The sequence below is a fragment of the Heterodontus francisci genome, chromosome 14 (genome assembly GCF_036365525.1).
Source record: "Heterodontus francisci isolate sHetFra1 chromosome 14, sHetFra1.hap1, whole genome shotgun sequence".
NCBI lineage: Eukaryota > Metazoa > Chordata > Chondrichthyes > Heterodontiformes > Heterodontidae > Heterodontus > Heterodontus francisci.
Window position 1 is genome coordinate 46,431,505 of NC_090384.1, and position 25,607 is coordinate 46,457,111.

Genomic DNA, 25,607 nt, shown 5'->3' on the forward strand with positions numbered 1-25,607 from the left:
TATTACTTTATAGATTTTTGTTATCCAAAAGATATCAAATTTAGATTTAAAATTTACAATAGATCGAGTATCAATTGCTGTTTGCGGAAATGTGTTCAAAACTTTTACCAGCCTTTATATGTGGAAAGGCCTAGCTCTTGATATTGAGACTATGCACCCTTGTCCGACACTCCCCAACCAGCAGAAATAGTTTCTCTATCTAGCCTATCTGCTCCCCTTAATATCCTGAAAACCTTGATCAAATCACCCATTTACCTTCTAATTGCAGGGAATACAGCCTTACTTTGTGTAATCTCCCCTTATAATTTAACCTTTGGAACTCTTGTGTGGCACCTTTATGAATGCCTACTAAAGATCCAAATATACTATATCCATTGGTTCCCCTTAGATCTTCAGAAAAAACTCACTAATTTGTTAAATGTAATTTTCCTCAAACAATTCAAATGAATTGCAGCTTTCCCCTCTCTCTGGGCATTAGGAAGATCGACAGCATTATCTTTGGTCCCCACCACAACTCACACTTGCCCAGATTCCATCCCCCTCTACAGCCACTTTCTCAAGATGAACCATAGTAGTTTAATTAACCCTGAGCTCCTGACCCTTAGATTTCCTTCAGAAAGACTGCCTATTTCCATCACTGTTATATGGCCTGTCTCTACCGCAACTTTAGTGCATCTGCCTCTGAAACCTTTCTTCATAATGTCATCGCCAGACTTCATTATTGTATTGCTGTGCTGGCTGATCATCTGCCCTCCATAAATGTATTGTCTTACATCGTTTCACTTATCTGTCGCCCTGTCCTTGCTGAACTACATTGGCTCCTGTGTTTATGTAAATGCAAGTTGCTGTCAGTCCTGTATCACAGTTCGTTACCCAGGATTGTTTCAGGCACAAATAGTCGTCACAAGGAAAGTCTACAGCATTAGGTTGTTTTGTAATGATTTACTTTCAGATTCTCTTGGTATGATCTCTGTTCCCCAGATCTAAGTGTGATGTTTTGTCCCTGCAGATGGTGTGATGTTCTGTGATTTTTGGGGGGGGATCATTGAGGATTTTGATGAAACCATGTTTGGCTAATTTGGGAAGGAATACATCAGAATACCTCAGTGTGGGGGTGATCTAGTTGGGGAAGCTAGCTATTAATTACTATTACGCATCCCTGTACTTTTATTTTTATATAATAACCCTTATGGTATATTATGCTAGGAACCTAGCTACCCAGATGTTGCCACTGACTGAATCCAGCCTTGAGAAGATGTATCATTTCAGTATTTCAGTGGTTAGCACCGCAGCCTCACAGCTCCAGCGACCCAGGTTCAATTCTGGGTATTGCCTGTGTGGAGTTTGCAAGTTCTCTCTGTGTCTGTGCGGATTTTTGCCGGGTGCTCCGGTTTCCTCCCACAGTCAAAGACTTGCAGGTTGATAGGTAAATTGGCCATTATAAATTGCCCCTAGTACAGGTAGGTGGCAAGGGAATATAGGGACAAGTGGGGATGTGGTAGGAATATGGGATTAATGTAGGATTAGTATAAATGGGTGGTTGATGGTCAGCACAGACTCGGTGGGCCGAAGGGCCTGTTTCAGTGCTGTATCTAAATAAATAAAATAAATAAATATTCTTGATTCAATTGATCAGGTTTTTCAGTGTTCAAATTTTCAATTTGTTTTTTTTTTCAAACCACATAAAATTTATTTTGGCAATATGCCTGCCTTTTCTTTTGTAGATCAGAACTGCACTGACAAAATGGAAGGAAATGATGAGCAAGAATGGTAAGAAATAATTTTAGTGGAATGCATATGCTGCACCCACCCGAGGGGTGGTGGGGGAGGGGAGGGGAGAGGAGAGGTGGTGGGAGGTGATGTATTGTATTTGTCTACCCCAAAATTAAAAACAGGAGAGGCGCTGTGCGTAGATTGAAGTAGCATAAAGAAGTGATCCTTGATTTAATACACAACCGTGCAATCGCTCGTGCAAGTACAGTACATAAAGCAAATAATCAGATACAATAGTACAAACTCATCTCAGTGTTATGATTTTACACTTCTCTCTAATGAATCAAGATAATTCAAGCTCCAATTATAAGCCTACTTCACATAATCTAATGATTATAAACTTATGTTGATACCAAAATAATAATCATGGCTTATTCAACTTAAAGACTACGTCCAGCAGATCATAAGGATTAAACTACAATAAATAAAGCACTAAGTAAGTATACCAGTATTGAACTGTACCTTTACTACATGTGTTGTGGCTATCCTAGTCATTGGGAATAACAAAATTGTAACCCAATTCAATGTGAATCATGAGTCACCAACTGTCAGGAACATCTTAAACATAGTCAAACTTGTATCTCGAGTAAGCATTTTTCATTGCTTGGTTATACTATCCAACAAATAGACTTTTCTACAAATAAAAACTTATATTCTGCTAAAATACTAATTTCCATGGTGATCCCTTAGGGTGGGCAAAACTATATGATATTCATCTAGCTAGAAACACTTGTTACACACCACCCGCTCTCTGCACTCTTCCATTGCCTAGAATCTGTGCTGATCCCTTACACAATTTCTTGTATGTAACTCCCAAACATCTTTCACTCTGATTTCAATATCTCTAACCCTCTTGCTACCGCAAAAAGGATGTGCTATAATAAGAGTATTTAACAACAATTTGTGAATAGAAATGGATCATCTTGCCTGAGACAAAAGAAAAACAAGGGAGACAGTGTGTGTAGGTTGAAGTAGCATGAAGAAGGGATAAAGTTGCTACTTCAGGGTATACTATGTTCCTCTCTTTGGTATACTGGTTCATTGTCTTTATGGGGGTGTTTGGTTGTGAATTGACTTTTAAGAGAAAGCTAACAGAAGGTATATTTGCAACCAATTACATAGTAAGCACAGAATGTTGAAAAAACAGAGTGATAACAAAGGGACGATGCAGATATTGTAGTTGAGGAGGAGTGTGAAGTATTGGATGTGATAAACATAGGGAGAGAGAAAGTATTAATGGGATTAGTATCCTTGAAAGTTGTTAAATCACCAGGGCCAGATGAAATGTAGCCAAGGCTGTTAAAAGAAGCAAGAGAGGAAATAGCAGAAGGTTGGACCATCATTTTCCAATCCTCACTGGATACAGGTGTGGAGGATTGGAGAGGTACGAACGTACCTCTGTTTAAAAAGGGGGCGAAGGATAGACTGAATAATTATAGGCCAGTCAGTCTAACTTCAATGGGCAAATTCTGAGTACAGGATAAATTGTCACTTAGCAAGGCACAGGTTAATCAAGGTTAGTCACCATGGATTCGTTAAGGGAAGATATTGTTTGACCAACGTTATCAAATTTTTTGAAGCAGTAACATGGCAGATAGATGAGGGTAGTGCAGTTGATGTGGTCTACGTGGATTTTAGCAAGGCTTTTGACGAGGTCCCACATGGCAGACGGGTTTAAAAAAAAAAAAAAAATCCCATGGGATGCAGGGAAATGCAGCAAAGTGGATACAAAATTGGCTCAGTGGCAGAGAACAAAGGGTAATTGTTGATGGGTGTTTTAGTGACTGGAGGGCTGTTTCCAATGGCATTCCGCAGGGCTCAGTAGTGGGTCCTCTGCTTTTTGTGGTATATATTAACGATTTGGACGTAAATGTAGGGGGCATGATCAAGAAGTTTGCAGACGACGCAAAGATTGGCCGTGTGGTAGATAACGAGGAGGATAGCTGTCGGCTGCAGGAAGATATTGACGGTCTGGTCAGATGGGCAGGAAAGTGTAAAATGGAATTCAACCTGGAGAAGTGTGAGGGGATTCATTTGGGGAGGTCAAACAAGGCAAAGGAATCCACGATAATTGAGAAAATACTAAGTGTAGATGGCACTAAGGACCTTTGAGTGAATGTCCACAGATCCCTGAAGGTAGCAGGACAGGTCGATAAGGTGGTTAAGAAGGCATATGGAATCCTTTCCTTAGCCAAGGTATAAAATATAAGAGCAGGGAGGTTATGCTGGAATTGTATAACTTATTGGTAGGCCACAACTTGAGTACTGTGTGCAGTTCTGGTCACCTCTTTACAGAAAGAATGAGGTGAGAGGGTACAGAGGAGATTTACGAGGATGTTGCTAGGACTGGAAAAATGCAGCTGTGAGGAAAGATTGGATAGGCTGGGGTTCTCCTTGGAACAGAGAAGGCTGAGGGGAGATCTAATTGAAATGTACAAAATTTTGAGGGGCCTGGATCAAGTGGAGGTGAAGGGTCTATTCACCTTAGCAGAGAGGTTAATGAAGAGGGGGCATAGATTTAAAGTGAGTGGTAGAAAAATTAGAGGGAGATGAGGAAAATCTTTTTCACCCAGAGGGTGGTGGGGGTCTGGAACTGACTGCCTGAAAGGGTAGCTGAGGCAGAAACGCTCAACTCATTCAAAAGGATGCTGGATATGCACCTCAAGTGCCGTAATCTGCAGGGCTACGGACCAAATGCTGGAAGGTGGGATTAGTATAGGTGAATCGTTTTTCGGCTGGCACAGACACGATGGACCAAGTGGCCTCTTTCTGTGCCTTAAACTTTCTATGATTCTGTGATATGTAAAGATTTTTTTAAAATGGGGCATGTGATTTCTTATTGGGAACTAATCCTTCAAAATTCTTATATGGGTCACAGAGCTAAGTACAGCAAAAACATAGCAGCCTGACTTGTGCATCCTACCTTGAGGGATCTCTTGCAGAAATTCATTTAATCATTTCTCCACCCCCCCCCCCACCCTTTTTTTGAACATGTCTTAAGTTGGACATAATTTCATGAGGTGGTTCCCTTACCCAAGTGTCTAATCTGGAGGGACAGTTCTTCAAGTGCTAGTTGGTGGTTAGTGTCTTGTCAAATAGCCATTTCTCATCTGTGAGTATAGTGAGTGTTGCAGGCTGTTGAAGCATAGATAGTGTACTGATTATTCTTATTTGACATTGTGGAGAGGGACCTATCACTCCCCCCACACCCCACCCTGCTCTTTTGTGAATCCTTCATAAAATAGGATCACTGAGGCCAATTTTATTGACTCCATTTCTTCCCCAGCTGAGATCCAGTAACTAGCTCGTGACATTAGCTATTATTCGTTACAAGTTCCAATTTGGTAATTCAAGGTGTGGGGATTATAATTGATTCAAAATGTCCAATTGTTAAATTAAAAAAAAAACTTGTGTTACGTGGTTAATGAATGTAAGCAACCATCTTGCTGTAGGTGTCAATATAATGAAAAAAATGTCATTAAATTTTGAGAATTGTTGTCTGAAGGACTTGAGCTTTTAATGTCCATCGCAGGTGAAACCACATGTTGGATCTCATATTGTATTATTGTGGCCCATCACATGCTTATCTGCTGATGATGTGGAAAGCTGATCTGTGCAAAAGTTTACGTACCCCTGCTTTGAGCTGCAAAGCTAACCTAATCAGAAAAATATGCAGTTGTAAATATTTAATTTGGTTAGGTATGATCAGAGTTGGTTTTGGCAGAATGCTGAGAGTACTCAGTTTTTTCTAATGGCTCTGTAAGGAATTGAATTCTATAGTAACGTGCTGAATCATAGCCTAAGATGTGGTGGTGGTGTCATTGTGGTCAGCTGTGCTCAGTGGGTAGAATTTTTACCTCTATAAGCTAGCAGGTCATGATTTCAAGTCCCACTCCAGAGGCTTGAACATAAAATCAAGATCGACATTCTGTGGTATTGAGGGAGTGCTGCACCGTTTGAAGTGTTGTCTTTCAAGTGAGGCGTTAAACTGAGATCTCATCTGGTCTTGTGTCCACACAAAACATCCCACGTTGCAATTTCAGACAGCAGGGGAATTCTCCCTGGTGTCCTGGCCAAACTTTATTCCTCAACCAACATCTCTAAAATAAATTCTGATCATTATCATATTGCTATTATTCGGACCTTGTGCAGAAATTGGTTGCTGCATTGCTACACTACAGTAGCGATTACACTTCAAAGTACTCCATTGAATGTGGAGTGCTTTGGGATGTCCTGATGTTGTGAAAGGTGCTATAGAAATGCAAATTATTTTCTTTTTAAGATGATTCCAGGTCCATGTTTTAAGTACTTATCAATGGGGGTGCTGCAATTGACCTCTGTGCCACTGAGTTGACATGGCTGTATAACAGATTACATTACACTTCTATAAAAGCAAAATACTGCTGATGCTGGAAATCTGAAATAAAAACAAGAAATGCTGGAACCACTCAGTAGGTCTGGCAGCATCTGTGAAAAGAGAAGCAGAGTTAACGTTTCGGGTCAGTGACCCTTCTTCGGAACTGACAAATATTAGAAAAGTCACAGGTTATAAGCAAGTGAGGTGGGGGTGGGGCAAGAGATAACAAAGGAGGTCTAGATTGGACCAGGCCACATAGCTGACCAAAAGGTCACGGAGCAAAGGCAAACAATATGTTAATGGTGTGTTGAAAGACAAAGCATTAGTACAGATTAGGTGTTAATACATTGAATATTGAACAGCAGCAAGTGCAAACCTGAAAAAAAAAGTGGGTAAGCAAACTGAACAAACTAAGATGAAATGAAATAAATGCAAAAAAAAGATTGTAAAAAAGAATGTTTAAAAAAAAAAGGAAGAAAAAATAACTAAAAATGAAAGTAAGATGGGGGGCTGTCATGCTCTGAAATTATTGAACTCAAGGTTCAGTCCGGCAGGCTGTAGTGTGCCTAATTGGTAGATGAGATGCTGTTCCTCGAGCTTGCGTTGATGTTCACTGGAACACTGCAGCAATCCCAGGACAGAGATGAGAGCAGGGGGGAGTGTTGAAATGGCGAGCAACCGGAAGCTCAGGGTCCTGCTTGCGGACTGAGCGGAGATGTTCCGCAAAGCGGTCACCCAGTCTGCGCTTGGTCTCCCCAGTGTAGAGGAGACCACACTGTGAGCAGTGAATACAGTATACTACATTGAAAGAAGTACAAGTAAATCACTGCTTCACCTGAAAGGAGTGTTAGACGCTATCTTTTCTCCGCTGGTCCAGTCTCTTCCCACCTACATCCGTGACTCTTCTGACGCCCTACGTCATTTTGACAATTTCCAGTTTCCTGGTCCCAACTGCCACCTCTTCACTATGGACGTCCAATCGCTCTACACCTCCATCCCCCACCAGGATGGTTTGAAGGCTCTCAGCTTCTTCCTGCAACAGAGGCCCAACCAGTCCCCATCCACCACCACCGTCCTCCGCCTGGCTGAACTTGTTCTCACATTGAACAACTTCTCCTTCAACTCCACGCACTTCCTTCAAGTAAAAGGTGTTGCTATGGGTACCCGCATGGGTCCTAGTTATGCCCGTCTTTTTGTGGGATATGTCGAGCATTCTTTGTTCCCGTCCTTCTCGGGCCCCCTCCCCCAACTCTTTTTCCGGTACATTGATGACTGTATCGGTGCAGTTTCCTGCTCCCGCCCCGAACTAGAAAACTTTATCAACTTTGCTTCCAATTTCCACCCTTCTCTCACCTTTACATGGTCCATCTCTGACACTTCCCTTCCCTTCCCTTCCCCGACTTCTCTGTCTCCATCTCTGGGGATAGGTTGACTACCAAAATCCATTATAAGCCCACCGAATCCCACAGCTACCTCAACTACACTGCTTCACACCCTACCTCCTGTAAGGACTCCATTCCATTCTCCCAGTTTCTCCGTCTTCGATGCATCTGCTCTGATGATGCTACCTTCCATGATGGTGCTTCTGATATGACCTCCTTTTTCCTCAACCGAGGATTTCCCCCCCACTGTGGTTGACAGGGCCCTCAACCGTGTCCGGCCCATTCTCCGCACCTCTACCCTCACCCCTTCCCCTCCCTCCCAGAACTGTGACAGGGTTCCCCTTGTCCTCACTTTTCACCCCATCAGCCTCCATATCCAAAGGATCATCCTCCGCCATTTCCGCCACCTCCAGCGTGATGTAGTATACTGTATTCGTTGCTCACAGTGTGGTCTCCTCTGCACTGGGGAGACCAAGCGCAGACTGGGTGACCGCTTTGCGGAACATCTCCGCTCAGTCCGCAAGCAGGACCCTGAGCTTCCGGTTGCTTGCCATTTCAACACTCCCCCCTGCTCTCATGCTCACATCTCTGTCCTGGGATTGCTGCAGTGTTCCAGTGAACATCAACGCAAGCTCGAGGAACAGCATCTCATCTACCGATTAGGCACACTACAGCCTGCCGGACTGAACATTGAGTTCAATAATTTCAGAGCATGACAGCCCCCCATCTTACTTTCATTTTTAGTTATTTTTTCTTCCTTTTTTTTACATTCTTTTTTACATTTTTTACAATCTTTTTTTTTGCATTTATTTCATTTCATAGTTTGTTCAGTTTGCTTACCCACTTTTTTTTTTCAGGTTTGCACTTGCTGCTGTTCAATATGCAATGTATTAACACCTAATCTGTACTAATGCTTTGTCTTTCAACACGCCATTAACATATATTGTTTACCTTTGCTCCGTGACCTTTTGGTCAGCTATGTGGCCTGGTCCAATCTAGACCTCCTTTGTTATCTCTTGCCCCACCCCCACCTCACTTGCTTATAACCTGTGACTTTTCTAATATTTGTCAGTTCCGAAGAAGGGTCACTGACCCGAAACGTTAACTCTGCTTCTCTTTTCACAGATGCTGCCAGACCTGCTGAGTGGTTCCAGCATTTCTTGTTTTTATTTTACATTACACTTCTGATGCAAGTGAGGGTACAGGGGAATGGGATAGATTTGCGGAGTGTTACGACCGGGTGAGAAAGAGGTCGAGGGGGGGTTCCCTTTCTGCCTTCACCTGGTCTTACTGTAACAGGGTTTTTTTAAAAAAGTGTTTTGACCTCTCCCTTGGTGAATCCTTGTTCACCACTTTCCAATCATAAGGCAAAGAAATGAGCACAAACAGCCTTTCTTAGGCTTAAAGAAGAAAAGTGAAATTTATTTAAACTTAAACTCCAATTCGGGTTAATGCCTACGGATACACGCCATGCCCCACGCTTGCATGCGTACGTGATACGCACATGCAAAAAGAGACAGAAAAGAGCAGAAGAAAAATAGTGAAGAGGTTTGAGGCAATCTCTGAAGAGAGGTTTTTCTTACTGTGATGCCATTGATTCTCTAGCCAGTGGAAAGCCCCTGGAAAGGATAGCATTACCCCTGAAATAATCAAGAGTGCCAAGCCTGCTGTACTCTCATGAACTGCTTTGCCTGTGCTGGGATGAGGGAGCAGTACCACAGGACATGCGCGATGCTAATATCATCGCCCTCTATAAGAACAAGGGTGACCACAGTGACTGCAGCGACTACCGTGGAATCTCCCTGCTCAGCATAGTGGGGAAGGTCATTGCTCGAGTCGTTTTAAACAGACTCCAGAAGCTGGCTGAGTGTGTTTACCTTGAGGCACAGTGCGGCTTTCGAGCAGAGAGATCCACCATTGACATGCTGTTCTCCCTTCGCCAGCTACAATAGAAATGCCGCGAATAACAGATGCCTTTCTACGTTGCTGTCATAGATCTCACCAAAGTTTTTGACCTCGTCATCAGGCGTGGTCTCTTCAGACTGCTAGCAAAGATCAGATGTCCACCAAAGCTACTAAGTATCATCACCTCATTCCATGACCATATGAAAGGCACAATTCGGCATAGCGGTGCCTCATCAGACCCTTTTCCTATCCTGAGTGGCGTGAAACAGGGCTGTATTCTTGCACTCACACTGTTTGGGATCATCTTCTCACTGCTGCTCTCACATGCGTTCACGTCTTCAAAAGAAGGAATTTTCCTCCACATAAGATCAGATGGCAGGTTGTTCTACCTTGCCCGTCTTGGAGCGAAGACCAAAGTACGGAAAGTCCTCATCAGGGAACTCCTCTTTGCAGACGATGCTGCATTAACATCCCACACAGAAGAGTGTCTGCAGAGACTCATCGACAGGATTGCAGCTGCCTGCAACGAATTTGGCCTAACCATCAGCCTCAAGAAAACGAACATCATGGGACAGGACGTCAGAAATGCTCCATCCATCAATATCTGCGACCACGCTCTGGAAGTGGTTCAGGATTTCACCTATCGAGGCTCAACTATCACCAGTAATCTGTCTCTCAATGCAGAAATCAACAAGTGCATGTTAAAGGTGTCCGCTGCTCTGTCCAGACTGGCCAAGAGGATGTGGGAAAATGGCGCACTGAAACGGAACACAAAGGTCCGAGTGTTTCAAAACTGTGTCCTCAGTCCCTCGCTCAACGGCAGCGAGGCCTGGATAACGTATGTCAACCAAGAGCGACGTCTCAACTTTTTAAAAAATTCATTCTTGGGATGTGGATGTCACTGGCTATGCCAGCATTTATTGCCCATCCCTAATTGCCCTTGAGAAGGTGATGGTGAGCTGCCTTCTTGAACCGCTGCAGTCCATGTGAGGTAGGTCCACCCACAGTGTTAGGAAGGGAGTTCCAGGATTTTGACTCCGCGACAGTGAAGGAACAGTGATATAGTTCCAAGTCAGGATGGTGTGTGACTTGGACAGGAACTTTCAGGTGGTGATGTTTCCATGCATCTGCTGCTCTTGTCCTTCGAGGTGGTAGAAGCCGCGGGTTTGGAAGGTGCTGTCTAAGGAACCTTGGTGCGTTACTGCAGTGCATCTTGTAGATGGTGCACACTGCTGCCACTGTGTGTCGGTGGTGGAGGGAGTGAATGTTGGTGCATGGTGTGCCAATCAAGCAGACTGCTTTGTTCTGGATGGTGTCGAGCTTCTTGAGTGTTGTTGGAGCTGCACCCATCCAGGCAAGTGGAGAGTATTCCATCACACTCCTGACTTGAGCCTTGCAGATGGTGGACAGGCTTTGGGGAGTCAGGAGGTGAGTTACTTGCCACAGGATTCCTAGCCTCTGACCTGCTCTTGTAGCCACGGTATTTGTATGGCTACTCCAGTTCAGTTTCTGGTCAATGGTAGCCCCGAGGATGATAGTGGGGGATTCAGTGATGGTAATGCCATTGAATGTCAAGGGGAGATGGTTAGATTCTCTCTTGTTGGAGATGGATCATTGCCTGGCACTTGTGTGGCGCAAATGTTACTTGCCACTTATCAGCCCAAGTCTGGATATTGTCCCGGTCTTGCTACATTTCTACACTGACTGCTTCAGTATTTGAGGAGTCGTGAATGGTGCTGAACATTGTGCAAGCATCAGTGAACATCCCCACTTCTGACCTTATGATTGAAGGAAGGTCATTAATGTAGCAGCTGAAGATGGTTGGGCCTAGGACACTCATTCCATCTTCGCTGCCTCCGGAGAATCCTTGGCATCAGGTGGCAGGACCGTATCTCCAACACAGAAGTCCTCGAGGCGGCCAACATCCCCAGCAAATATACCCTACTGAGACAGCGGCGCTTGAGATGGCTTGGCCATGTGAACTGTATGGAAGATGGCAGGATCCCCGAGGACGCATTGTCCAGCGAGCTCGTCACTGGTATCAGACCCACCGGCCGTCCATGTCTCCGCTTTAAAGACGATTGCAAACACGACATGAAGTCCTGTGACGTTGATCGCAAGTCATGGGAGTCAGTTATCCGTGATTGCCAGAGCTGGTGGACAGCCATAACGGCGGGACTAAAGAGTGGCGAGTCAAAGGAGTTGGCAGGAAAAAAGACAGAAATGCAAGGAGAGAGCCAACTGTGTAACAGCCCCGACAACCAATTTTATCTGCAACGCCTGTGGAAGAGTCTGTCACTCTAGAATTGGCCTTTATAGCCACTCCATTCGCTGCTCAACAAACCACTGACCACCTCTAGGCGCTTACCTATTGTCTCAAGACAAGGAGATCGAAGAAGAAAAGAAGAGCTTCGAGCACGCTGTAGTCCTTGCTTGTAGGTAGATCTTGCTTTTCGTTGGGGCCCAGTATTCTTAAACCTTGTTCACTGTAGGAGGCTTTTCTCTCTGGGGGTTCAGATGTCTGCAATGGATTCAGAATCTGGTGAGAGAGATGAGAACAGACAGGAGAGAGATGTTCTGCATCTAGGAGCTTTGAGTTCAAATTTTCTCTGGCAAGTTTAAAAAAGAACTGCAACAGTCAGTTAGTCATGTGACTAAACTGGTCTGACCACATCTGTTTGTTTGTTCGGCCGTCTTAGCAGTCAGCCTGGACTGCTAGCTCCTCCACCTTCAATGTCTGGTAATCAAAAATCCATTGTGGATTGAATGTATCGGGGAATGGTCTTTTGTCCCTTTTTAAACAATGTCTGTAAATATGCAAATGTCTTTCCAGCCAGGGGCTTGGCAACCCCTTGTAATAATGGGCCTTCTTTTCTTCCCAGCAACCATTTTAAAATTTAATATCCATGTGGTGAAATATATGTGCCTCATTCCTGGCAGGTGGGGGCCTGCATGACGGGGAAGGAAACATAAAAGCAGATAAACAGTCTCCTCCCTTGTTGACATTTCTAGTCAAACTGCAAATTGTGGCTGGAGCTGAATTAAGTCAAATTTGATGTGGCAGAAAAAAACTAATTAGGATATCTCTTCTAAGTATCTGGCCAGTGGAGCAGTATTGGAAAAATTGGAAAAAGCAAAAGGTAAAGTTTTCACTTTGGGAACAATTGAAGATCTCGGCACCAATTGTGCCAAACATTGCTGTAGTTTTGCACGGGGGAAGAAGCTGATTTGTGAGTAACTGGTAAGTTATTCTACTTATTCTAATAAAAAATAGTTTTTAAAGTTACGGTATGGCAGGTCAGCTTGGCCAAGTGGAATGTACATCTTACTGTATGTGGGAAGTTATGGACATACCACGTGTCCTCGATGAATACATCTACAGAAAGTGTCACCGGCCGCAGAAGCTCAAGCTTCAGGCCGCAGAACCCGAGCAGGGGCTGGTGTCACTGTTGTGTATCTGCGAGGCGGAGGACTATGTGGATAGCACATTTAGGGAAGTGGTCACACCGCAGGTTAGGAAAATGCAGGCAGAGAGGGAATGGGTGACTGCCAAGCAGAAAAAAGAACCGGGCAGGTCGTACAGGAGTCCCTTGAGTCTATCTTGCTTGCTAATCCGTTTTCCATTTTGGATACTGGTGAGGGCAATGGTTCTTCAGGAGAGCGAAGTCTGTGACAACACGAGTGACAGCTGCACAGGAGGGAAGGAAGAAGAGTGGAAGGGCAATAGTTACAGGGGATTCGATAGTCAGGGGATCAGACAGGTATTTTTGCAGCAGTGAAACGTGATTCCTAGATGGTGTGTTGCCTCCCTGGTGTCATAGAACATAGAACAGTACAGCACAGTACAGGCCCTTCGGCCCACGATGTTGTGCCGACCCTTTAACCTACTCTAAGATCAAACTATCTACATACCCTTCATTCTACTATCATCCATGTACCTATCCAAGAGTCGTTTAAATGTCCCTAATGTATCTGCTTGTACTACCACCGCTGGCAGTGTATTCCACGCACCCACCACTCTCTGTGTGAAGAACCTACCTCTGACATCTCCCCGAAACCTTCCTCCAATCACCTTAAAATTATGCCCCCTGGTGATGGCCCTTTCCGCCCTGGGAAAAAGTCTCTGGATATCCACTCTATCTATGCCTCTCATCATCTTGTACCCCTCTATCAAGTCACCTCTCATCCTTCTTCGCTCCAATGAGAAAAACCCTAGCTCCCTCAACCTTTCTTCATAAGACATGCCCTCCAGTCCAGGCAGCATCCTGGTAAATCTCCTCTGCACCCTCTCTAAAGCTTCCACATCCTTCCTATAATGAGGCGACCAGAACTGAACACAATATTCCAAGTGTGGTCTAACCAGGGTTTTATAGAGCTGCAGCATAACCTCGCGGCTCTTAAACTCAATCCCCCTGTTAATGAAAGCCAACACACCATACGCCTTCTTAACAACCCTATCAACTTGGGTGGCAACTTTGAGGGATATATGGACGTGGACCCCAAGATCCCTCTGTTCCTCCACACTACCAAGAATCCTGTCTTTAAGCCTGTATTCCGCATTCAAATTCGACCTTCCAAAATGAATCACTTCACACTTTTCCAGGTTGAACTCCATCTGCCACTTCTCAGCCCAGCTCTGCATCCTGTCAATGTCCCGTTGCAACCTACAACAACCCTCCACACTATCCACAACTCCAGTAACCTTTGTGTCATCGGCAAACTTACTAACCCAGCCTTCCACTTCCTCATCCAAGTCATTTATAAAGATCATAAAGAGCAGAGGTCCCAGAACAGATCCCTGCGGAACACCACTGGTCACCGAGCTCCAGGCTGAATACTTTCCATCTACTACCACCCTCTGTCTTCTATGGGCCAGCCAATTCTGTATCCAGACATCCAATTTTCCCTGTATCCCATGCCTCCTTACTTTCTGAATGAGCCTACCATGGGGAACCTTATCAAACGCCTTGCTAAAATCCATATACACCACATCCACTGCTCTTCCTTCTTCAATGTGTTTTGTCACATCCTCAAAGAATTCAGTAAGGCTTGTGAGGCATGACCTGCCCCTCACAAAGCCATGCCGACTATCTCTAATCAAACTATGCTTTTCCAAATAATCATAAATCCTGTCTCTCAGAATCCTGTCCAATAATTTGCCCACTATCGACGTAAGACTGACTGGTCTATAATTCCCAGGGTTATCCCTATTCCCTTTCTTGAACAAGGGAACAACATTTTCCACCCTCCAATCATCTGGTACTACTCCAGTGGACAGTGAGGACGCAAAGATCATCGCCAAAGGCGCGGCAATCTCTTCCCTCGCTTCCCGTAACAACCTTGGGTATGTCCCGTCTGGCCCCGGGGACTTATCTGTCCTCATGTCTTTCAAAATTTCCAGCACATCCTCCTTCTTAACATCAACCTGTTCGAGCATATCAGCCTGTTTCACACAGTCCTCACAAACGACGAGGTCCCCCTCACTAGTGAATACTGAAGCAAAGTATTCATTAAGGACCTCCCCTCCCTCCTCCGACTCCAGGTATAAGTTCCTTCCACTATCCTTGATCGGCCCTACCCTCACTCTGGCCATCCTCTTGTCCTCACATAAGTGTAGAACGCCTTGGGATTTTCCTTAATCCTACCCGCCAAGACTTTTTCATGTCCCCTTCTAGCTCTCCTAAGTTCATTCTTCAGTTCCTTCCTGGCAACCTTGTAACCCTCTAGAGCCCTTTTCTGATCCTTGCTTGCTCAACCTTAAGTAAGCTTCCATCTTCCTCTTGACTAGCTGTTCCACATCTCTTGTCATCCAAGGTTCCTTCACCCTACCATCCCTTCCTTACCTCATCGGGACAAACCTATCCAGCAGTCGCAGCAAGTGCTCCCTAAACAACCTCCACATTTCTGTCGTGCATTTCCCTGAGAACATCTGTTCCCAATTTAAGCTCCCCAGTTCCTGCCTAATAGCATTGTAATTCCCCCTCCCCCAATTAAATATTTTCCCATCCCGTCTGCTCCTATCCCTCTCCATGACTATAGTAAAGGTCAGGGAGTTGTGATCACTATCACCGAAATGCTCTCCCACCGAGAGATCTGCCACCTGGCCTGGTTCGTTGCCAAGCACCAAATCCAACATAGTCTCCCCTCTAGTCGGCCTATCTACATATTGAGTCAGGAAACCTTCCTGGACACCTGACAAAAACTGCTCCATCCAAACTATTTGCACTAAAGAGGTTCCAATCAAGATTAGGGAAGTTGAAGTCACCCATGACAACAACCCTGTTACTTCTGCACCTTTCCAAAATCTGCCTCCCAATCTGTTCCTCCGTGTCTCTGTTGCTATTGGGGGGTCTATAGAAAACTCCCAATGAAGTGACTGCTCCTTTCCTGTTTCTGACTTCCACCCATACTGACTCAGTAGACAAACCCTCCTCGACGACCTCTCTTTCTGCAGCTGTGATACTATCCCTGATTAGCAATGCCACTCCCCCACCTCTTTTACCTCCCTCCCTATTCCTTTTGAAACATCTAAACTCCAGAACATCCAACATCCATTCCTGCCCCTGTGATATCCAAGTCTCCGTGATGGCCACAACATCGTAGCTCCAAGTACTGATCCATGCTCTAAGTTCATCACCCTTATTCCTGACACTTCTTGCATTAAAATAGACACACTTCAACCCATCACACTGGCTGCAACTTTGCCCTGTCAACTGTCTAACCTTCCTCACAGACTTTCTGCACTCTGTATCTGCCTGTTCAACAGCTACCCCATCCACTGATCCGTAGCTCCGGTTCCCATCCCCCTGCCAAACTAGTTTAAACTCTCCTGAAGAGATCTAGCAAACCTCCCGCCCAGGATATTGGTGCCCCTCCAGTTCAGATGCAACCCGTCCTCCTTGTACAAGTCCCACCTTCCCCAGAAGGTATCCCAATGATCCACATATCTGAAGCCCTCCCTCCTACACCAGCTCTGTAGCCACGTGTTCAGCTGCACTCGCTCTCTGTTTTTAGCCTCACTAGCATGTGGCACCGGTATCCTGAGATTACTACTCTGCTCGTCCTGCCTTTTAGCTTCCAACCTAACTCCCTATATTCGCTTTTCAGGTCCTCATCCCTTTTCCTAGCTATGTCATTGGTACCGATGTGTACCACGACTTCTGGATGCTCCCCCTCCCCCTCCCCCTTAAGAATCCTGTCGACTCGATCCGAGACATCCCTGACCCTGGCACCCGGGAGTCTCGTTCGCGACCGCAGAATCTCGTTTGCGACCGCAGAATCTCCTGTCTGTTCCTCTAACCATTGAATCTCCGATCACTATTGCTCTCCTATTCTCCCCCCTTCCCTTCTGAGCCACAGAGCCAGGCTCAATGCCAGAGACCTGGCCGCTGTGGCTTTCCCCTGGTAGGTTCCCCCCCCCCGCCCCCCTCGGCCCCAACCGTATCCAAAACTGTATACTTATTATTGAGGGGAACAGCCACAGGGCACTGTGCGCCTATTCCCTTTCCCTCCCCTGACGGTCACCCAGCTACTTTCATCCTGTAACTTAGGTGTCACTACTTCCCTATAACTGCTCTCTATCACCCCCTCAGCCTCCTGAATGATCCGAAGTTCCTCCAGCTCCAGTTCCCTAACGCGGTCTGTGAGGAGCTGGAGTTGGGTGCACTTCTCACAGGTGAAGTCAGCAAGGACACAAGTGGTGACCCTCACCTCCCACATCCTGCAAGAGGAGCATGCAACTGCCTTAGCTTCCATCCCGTCTGCTCTAAATTGACAAAAGAGATTAAAAGTAAATAAATAAAATAAAGGAAAACCTTACCAAGCCCTCCACACAAGAGTCCTTTTTTTTTTTTTGTTTAGAGGTGGAGGGAGACACTACACGTGTAGTATTTCGGGTTTAGCCACTGCCCGAATATATAAGTTCACTTACCCAGCAGTCCCCGTGTCTGCATCCGCCGAATCACAAGGTAAGTACTTTATAGCTCAACTTACCTTCCCGGCTGACCCCTGGCTCGCGCTCTCACCGCTCCCGCTGCTCAAATGGAAGAAAGAAATACCCACCAATCACTTACCAGCTCTCCTGTGACATCACACTTCAATTTTTGCTGGTCAAGCAGGTCCACAGAACAGAGCGCTCTCGCTGCTGCTTCTGGTCTCTGGCTTCGGCTCCTTTTATCTCCCGGCTCCTCTCGCCTGTTCCCACTCTCGCTGCCGCCGCTCTCACTGCTGCTTCTGGTCTCTGGCTTCGGCTTCTTTTATCTCCCGGCTCCGCTCTCGCTGCCACCGCTGTCGCTGCTGCTTCTGGTCTCTGGTTTCGGCTCCTTTTATCTCCCGGCTCCTCTCGCCGCTGCCGCTCTCGCTGTGTCAGGGTCAAGGATGTCGTGGAGCGGCTGCAGGACATCTTTCTGGGGGAGAGTGAACAGCCAGAGGTCGTGGTCCACATTGATACCAATGACATAGGTAGGAAGAGGGATGTGGTCCTGAAAACAGATTTTGGGGAGTTGGGAAGGAAACTGAAAAGCAGGACCTCTAGCCATAACCGCAGGGTTACTCTCAGTTCCACGTGCTAGTGAGCATAGGAATAGGAGGATTGACCCATTGAACACGTGGCTGGAGAACTGGTGTAGGAGGGAGGGCATCAGATTTCTGCAACATTGGGACCGGTTCTGAGGCAGATGGGACCTGTGCAAGATGGACGGGCTGCACCTTAACAGGACCGGAACAAATACCCTCGCAGGGAGATTTGCTAGTGCTGTTGGGGAGGGTTTAAACTAGTTTGTCGGGGCTGGGAACCTGAGGGGAGGCTCAAATTGGAAGGAAGTAAAGCTGGTAACAGGAGGTAGAAAAGTAGCAAGCAACATTAGAAGACAGGCAAAAACAAAGGCAAGCAGCAACTAGGCTTAGAATGCAGAATAATGTCAAAAAGACCAGGTTAAGGGCATTCTACCTGAATGCTTGCAGCTTTCGCGACAAGGGAGACAATTTAAAGGCACAAATAAAGGTAAATGGGTATGATCTAATTGCCATAACAGAAACATGACCACAGGGTGACCAAGATTGGGAACTGAATGTTCAAGGATATTCAACAGTTAAGAAGGACAGGCAAAAAGGAAAAGGAGGTGGTGTTGCACTGATAAGGGATGGGCTCAATACATTGGTAAGGGAGGATCTCTGATCAGAAGAACAAAATGTGGAATCTGTTTGGGTGGAGCTGAGAAACAGCAAGGGGCAGCAAACATTGGTAGGAGTTATTTATAGGCCACCAAACAGTAGTGGTAGTGTGGGGCATGGTATTAATCAGGAGATTAGAGAAGTATGTAGCATGGGTCATACAGTAATCATGGGTGATTTCATTCTGCATATAGACTGAGTAAACCTAATGAGCACTAATGCTGTGGAGGACAAGTTTCTGGAGTGTGTTGGGGATGGTTTTCGAGAGCAGTATGTTGATGAACCGACAAGAGAACAGGCTATTTTAAGTCTAGTATTATGTAATGAGAAATGGTTCTTGTTGTAAAGGACCTTTAGGGATGAGTGACCATCATATGATAGAATTTTACATTATGTTTGAAAGTGAGGTAGTTCAATCTGAAGCTAGGGTGTTAAATTTGAAAGAAGGAAATTTTGACGGTGTGAGGGGCAAATTGGCTGAGGTGAATTGGCAAAATACATTTAAAAGGAATGACAGTATACGGGCAATGGATAGTCTTTAAAGAAATGTTACATAGTTTACAGCAACTATATATTCCGTCAAGGCACAAATACACCAAAAGAAAAGGAAGTCAAGGATTGTGTAAGATTAAAAGGAAAGGCCTATAAAGTTGCCAGGAATAGTAGTCAACCTGACGATTGGGAGGATTTTAGAATACAGCAAGGGAGGACTAAGAAACTGATAAAGGGAGTACAGAATACGAATGTTAGCTAGTAAAAAAAAAATATAAAAATGGACTGTAAAAGTTTCTGTAGGTAAAAAGGAAACGTTTGGCTTAGACAAATGTGGGTCCATAACAGGTAGAGTCAGGAGAATTTTTAATGGGGAATAGTGAATAGGAATAGTGAAATGGCAAAGAATCTAAATGTTTACTTTGTGTCTGTCTTCACTGAGGAAGATGCAAGAAATCTCCCAGAATTGGAGATCGAAGGGATTAGAGGGAAGGAGGAATTGAAGGAAATTCGTATTAGTAAGAAGATTGCATTGGAGAAATTAATGTGGCTGAAGTTTTATAAGTTCCTGGGACCAGATATTCTACATCCCAGAGTGTTCAAAGAGGTAGCTATGGAGATAGTGGGTGCATTGGTGAACATCTTCCAAAATTCTATAGATTCTGGAACAGTTCCTGCAGATTGGAAGATAACAAATATCACCCCACTATTTAAGAAGGGAGAGAGTGAGAAAACGGGGAACTTCAGACCTGTTAACCTTACAGCAGTGGTAGGGAACATGCTAGAATCTATTCTAAAGGATGTGATAAATGGACACTTGGATAATAATCTGATTGGGCATAGTCAACATGGATTTATGAATGGGAAATCATATTTGAACCTGTTGGAGTTTTTTGAGGATATTACTAACAGAATTGATAAAGGGGAGTCGGTGGACATAGCATACTTGGATTTTCAGAAGGCTTTTGAGAAAGTCCCCCACAGGAGGTTGGTTAGCAAAATTAAAACACATGGGATAGGAGGTAATATACTGGTATGGATTAAGGATTGGTTAACGGGCAGAAAACAGTAGGAATAAACGGGTCATTCTTGCGTTGGCAGGCTGTGACTAGTGGGGTACCACAAGGATCTATACTTGGGGCCCCAACTGTTCACAATATAGATCAATGATTTGGATGTGGGGACCAAATGTAATATTTCCAAGTCCGCAGATGACACAAAATTAGGTGGGAATGTGCGGCTTCAAGGGGATTTGGACACACTTAGTGAGTGGGCAAGAACATGGCAGATGGAATATAATGTGGAAAAATGTGGGGTAGGAGGAACAAATGTGCAGAGTGTTTCTTAAATGGTAGATTAGAATGTGTACATGTGCAAAGGGACCCACGTGTCCTTGTCAATAAGTTACTGAAAGCTAACATGCAGGTGCAGCAAGCAATTAGGAAGGCTAATGGTATGTTAGCCTTTATTGCAAGAGGATTTGAGTACAGGAGTAGTGAAGCCTTGCTTCAATTGTCTCGAACCTTAGTTAGGCTGCACCTGGAGTACTGTGTGCAGTTTTGGTCCCCTTACCTTAGGAAGGATATTATTTCCATAGAGGGAGTGCCACGAAGGTTCACCAGACTTGTTCCTGGGATGGTGGGATTGTACTACAAAGAGAGATTGGGGAAACTGGGCCTGGATTTTCTAGAATTTCGAAAAATGAGAGGTGATCTCATTGAAACCTACAATATACTTAAAGGGGTAGACGGTGTAGATGCAGGTTAGATGTTCCCCCGGTTGGGGAGTCTAGAACCAGGGGACCCAATTTCAAAATAAGGGAGAAGCCGCTTAGGACAGAGACGAGATATTTCTTTACTCGGAGGATTGTTAACCTTTGGAATTCTGTACCCCACAGGGCTGTGGAAGCTCAGTCATTGAGTATGTTTCAAGCACAGATTGACAAATTTCTAAATACCAATGACATAAAGGGATAGTGTGGGAAAAAGACATTGAAGTGGCTGATCAGCCATGATTGTATTGCATGGCAGAGCAGGCTCGATGAACTGAATGGCCTACTCCTGCTCTTTTGTTCCTATATCACCAAACGCACATCTGCCATGAACCAGCATAATTGGGCAGCATTTTAATTTCTTTGAACTTTAAAAAAGTACTCTTTGATATATTTACGAATGGTAACTTGGTCCAGTTTGATTAATACAGCTGGAAATGGGTATATCATCAAAAAGCATTTTGAATCACCATGTCAGTCTACCACCTGTTAGCAACTCAGTTTTAAATTACTGAAAATGACTTTCTTTAAAAAAAACTATTTGTTACTTTTGTTGGGGTACCATAGTCAGTTTTTTAAAAATAGATATTCAAAAGCTTTAAAAACACACCTATTAGTGTCCTTGCACCCAAAAGAACCAGCTTCATTTCATTCATTAAAGCCGCTTCGGAGCACTGCTAACAACGAACACGATTAATAGAAGCTCCCAATGGTGATTGATTCATCTTGGAGATATGGTCAGTTTTGTGGGTGAGGCTGGATTCTAACTTTGGGCCTAGTCTTTTAAACTAGCACAAAAGATCACAAACTCAATTTGCACTTGGAATTCTGCTGTTTTTTGCACACATTGTTTTGAATAAACCAACACAACTGAGTGGAAACTCTACCCTGTTTGTTTTTACTGCGTACGGAAAAGGAGATTTTACGATCTCCATAGCTTCGCTGGTGTTACTGAAGGTGAAGAGCAGATCCCGAAGTTCAGGTAGGTGTAAAATGTGTCATGTTGGAAACTTGAAAACAGTAATTTCTTCTTATTATAGTGTTGAAGCAATGTCTAGCACTCTGCTTAAACCTGAGCAGCCAAAGGAAGAGGAGCAACCAGCCACTTTGGTAGGTATAATGCAATGGCATTGCTTTTCTAAAAAATTTTGTTTAACTTTTCTGTGGCTGGTTTTTGTTTAATTCATAAAGCAGCTTAGTTTATATATGTTTTATTTGTGTACAGGTTGCTGAAAATCAAGAACGTAGATGCACACGAAATGGCACGAAAGTTGCCATCAGCATTCCAGAGAAGGAGGTGGCAGCTGATGTGCAAGCTTGCAGAAGTTCAAGAATTCGGAAAAGAGGTCTGTAATTGGTAAATTTTATATCTTCTATTTTACTCTGGAGAAGTTTATCATAGTTGCATGATTTTATTTGAAATAGTGTGCTTGCTGATCTCCATTATAAAATGCATTAGAGCTTGGAAAAGGGTAAAGAAAAATGGAACATGTATTTCTAAAATACTTTTCATCCTCCAGCACTGACTTGACAACATTTCTAAAGGGAAAATGTTCATTGCTCAATAAGAGCTGAGAGCACCAAAATGGAAGTGCCTGAATCTGTAAAATTATAACTGAAATATACTGCTACTTAAATAGGATGTACTAACTGGCTGCTATCATTTGATGTTTTAACACTTGTTTTTTTTTTATTTCACAGACAGTCATGATTCTGATAAACTGATCCCTCCTGATGGCCAGAATGTTGGGTAAGTATGTGTGTAGTTTATGTGCTCCCGCCTGCTATGTGCATAGCTCAATGTTATGTTTAACCTTCGGACATTATATAGTAACTTGAGCTGGTAGTCCACTATTAACATTGTTGGCTCCAAATGCCAAAACACACAACTGGTGAAATGTTCACATTTTAGTTGTTTAGTCTGGCATGGTGGCGGTGGGGGAAAGTTTCGGGAAAAATTCCCTCACAATGGTATCCAGAATTCTCAAATGGTCTGGGGAAAAAGAGAGAGAGGCACAGACTAGAGCTTAGTGTTGAGGCATTGTACAACAAAGAAAAGCCAAAAGACAATGGCTTCCGTCTACTCACTTTTTTAAGTGGAGGAAATTTCTGCTCATCCATTACTGGACGTCAGACAAGCAGCATGACAGGTGCATAGAGGAACCCAAAGAGGTGTGGAGGCTGGGTGTCATCGGCGTACGTGTGATGGCATCGATTGACCGCACGTAGCTTAGAAATAAGAGGAAGCAAGGATAAATTCTTGGGGGATGCTAGAGGTAATGCTGTGGGAGAAGCAAGAGAACAATTACGGGTGATTCTCTGGCTATGATTGTACAGACAGGAATAGGACCAGGCGAGAATAGTCCTATCCAGCTGGACAAAGGAAGAGTAGGGTTGGAGGACGACGCTGTGGTCACCTGTGTGTCAAAGGCTTCAGACGTGTCGAGGCTGTCAGTCACATAGGTTATCATATAACTTTGATAAAGGCTGTTTCAGTGCTGAGGCAGAGGTAAAAACATGATTGGAGGGGTTCAAACATGGTGTTGCGGGAAAGGTGAGCAGTGTTTTGGGAGGCAATACTAATGGGCAATGTAACTTTTTTTGTGTGCACAGGTGATTTATTTAAGCACGTGGCCTCTTTAAAGTATTTTGCATGGCTGCGCACTTAAAGGGGCTGACCTGGTTGGGGACCTTCGGTTTGTGGCCACACAGCTTACAGGGAACATTGCTTGTGGGTGAATTTGTTAATTAGAAGGGCATTTTTCCTGTTCTATTAATCATTGCACTTATAAATGTAAAAGAGCAGAGATGATCTCCAAAGCAATCAACTCAGCATTATTCTATCCTTTAATACCACCTGCAGATATGAAGAGAATTTGAACAGGCTTGCAGAGACACCCTAGTTTCTGTGCATTTTAACCAATGTGAATAGGTTGAAGTATAACCCTGCTGAATATTTGGGAAACGAGGGCTCAATCCAATTAAGGTTTCAAATTTTGTTATAATGAACTGTTAAATTGGTTGAAAATACAGCTATGACTAAAAGGTGCTGCAGTGTGCTGTTGGGCAACAAAACCACACAAAGGATCAGATCATACTGTTTTAGCCATCTTTTTGCAGCTTCATTATCTTCCTATGTTGCTCTTTCTTAGACGGAAGCGAAGTTACAAGTACGCAGTGGCAAATGTCTGTAATTACTCTAATGAAGAGTTAGAAAAGGATGACTCTCCACCAAGAAAGAAGACCCCTTCACCAGGTTTTACAAGCAGCAAAGTAAGTTGTGTGCAGAGCCTTCTGAATCTTTTGAAATGCAAGAATCTCATGGACTTCATCACTAAGAGTGAGACCATCTGTTGTGCTGCCTCTGCAACTTCCATCCTTACATTAACCCACCAAGTTCAAATTTATGCCAGCATTCCCAATGTCCTAGCTCTGAACACACTCATTTTCTCTAGTTTCTTTCCTATCCCCCCATATGTGTTCTCTAATCTCATCTTGTCCATGAGACTCACCTCTTGCTACCTTGACACTATTTCTACTAAACCATTGACCACTCAACTTCCCCTCATGGCTCTGTTAGCTGATAAACAGTTCCGTTTCCTCTGGTATTTTTCTCCCTGTGCTGCAGATGTACCACTATAAAACCCCCTCCCTTTCAAAAAAAAAAAAACACCCTTGAGCCTAGTCCTTGCTTTGGAACCCCATCTAAAACCTACCACTCCTTTTTCAAGTGCTTGAATGTTGCCTCCCAAAACCTCCTGTAACACCATGTTTGAACCCCTCCAATCATGTTTTTACCTCTGCCTCAGCACTGAAACAGCCTTTATCAAAGTCACATGATAACCTATGTGACTGACAGCCTCAATACATCGGAAGCCTTTGACACACAGGTGACCACAGCGTCGTCCTCCAACTCTTCTCCTCCTTTGTCCAGTTGGATAGGACTATTCTCGCCTGGTCCTATTCCTGTCTATACAATCATAGCCAGCGAATCACCTGTAATCGTTCTCTTGCTTCTCCCACAGAATTACCTCCTAGAGTCCCCCAAGAATTTATCCTTGCTTCCTCTTCTTTCTAAGCTACATGCTGTCAATCGATGCCATCATACCTACGCTGATGACATCCAGCCTCCACACCTCTTTGGGCCCCTCCAGGCATCTGTCATGCTGCTTGTCTGACATCCAGTAATGGATGAGCCGAAATTTCCTCCACTTAAAAGTGAGCAGACCGAAGCCATTGTCTTTTGGCTTTTGTTTGTTTTCCCAGCCACTGGATGGGGGCATATTTATTTTATTTTTTATTTATTTTATTTATAGATACAGCACTGAAACAGGCCCTTCGGCCCACCGAGTCTGTGCCGACCAAGAACCACCCATTTATACTAACCCTACAGCAATCCCATATTCCCTACCACCTACCTACACCATAATTACTGGACTAGTAATTGAGGCCTGGACTAATGATCCAGAGACACAAGTTCAAATCCCACCAAGGCAGCTGGAGAACTTAAATTCAATTAATTGAATAAATTTGGAATAAAAAAACTAGTCTCAATAATGGTGACCATGAAACTGGCAGATTGTCATTAAAAACCCATCTGGTTTACTGAGATCCTTTTATGGAGGGAAATCTGGCGTCTTTACCTGGCCTGGCCTATACGTGACTCCAGACCGTCACAAATGTGGTTGAGTCTTAACTGCCCTCTGAAGTGGTCTAGTAAGTCACTCAGTTGCACAGAGGTATACATTATATGATG

The 25,607-nt window shown here is 44.3% G+C and overlaps 1 protein-coding gene across 5 annotated transcripts in view; it reads left to right on the forward strand.

Annotated features, from left to right (window-relative positions):
• The window catches only part of LOC137377016 (inner centromere protein-like), an 85,268-nt gene that overhangs the window by 23,972 nt on the left and 35,689 nt on the right, over window positions 1-25,607 (forward strand). For all 5 annotated transcript variants that reach the window (XM_068046146.1, XM_068046145.1, XM_068046148.1 and 2 more), the window contains 5 exons: window positions 1,725-1,770; window positions 21,892-21,961; window positions 22,077-22,197; window positions 22,553-22,601; window positions 24,004-24,124. In XM_068046146.1, coding sequence (XP_067902247.1) covers window positions 1,725-1,770; window positions 21,892-21,961; window positions 22,077-22,197; window positions 22,553-22,601; window positions 24,004-24,124 — 407 coding nt within the window. The remainder of the gene's footprint in view (window positions 1-1,724; window positions 1,771-21,891; window positions 21,962-22,076; window positions 22,198-22,552; window positions 22,602-24,003; window positions 24,125-25,607) is intronic.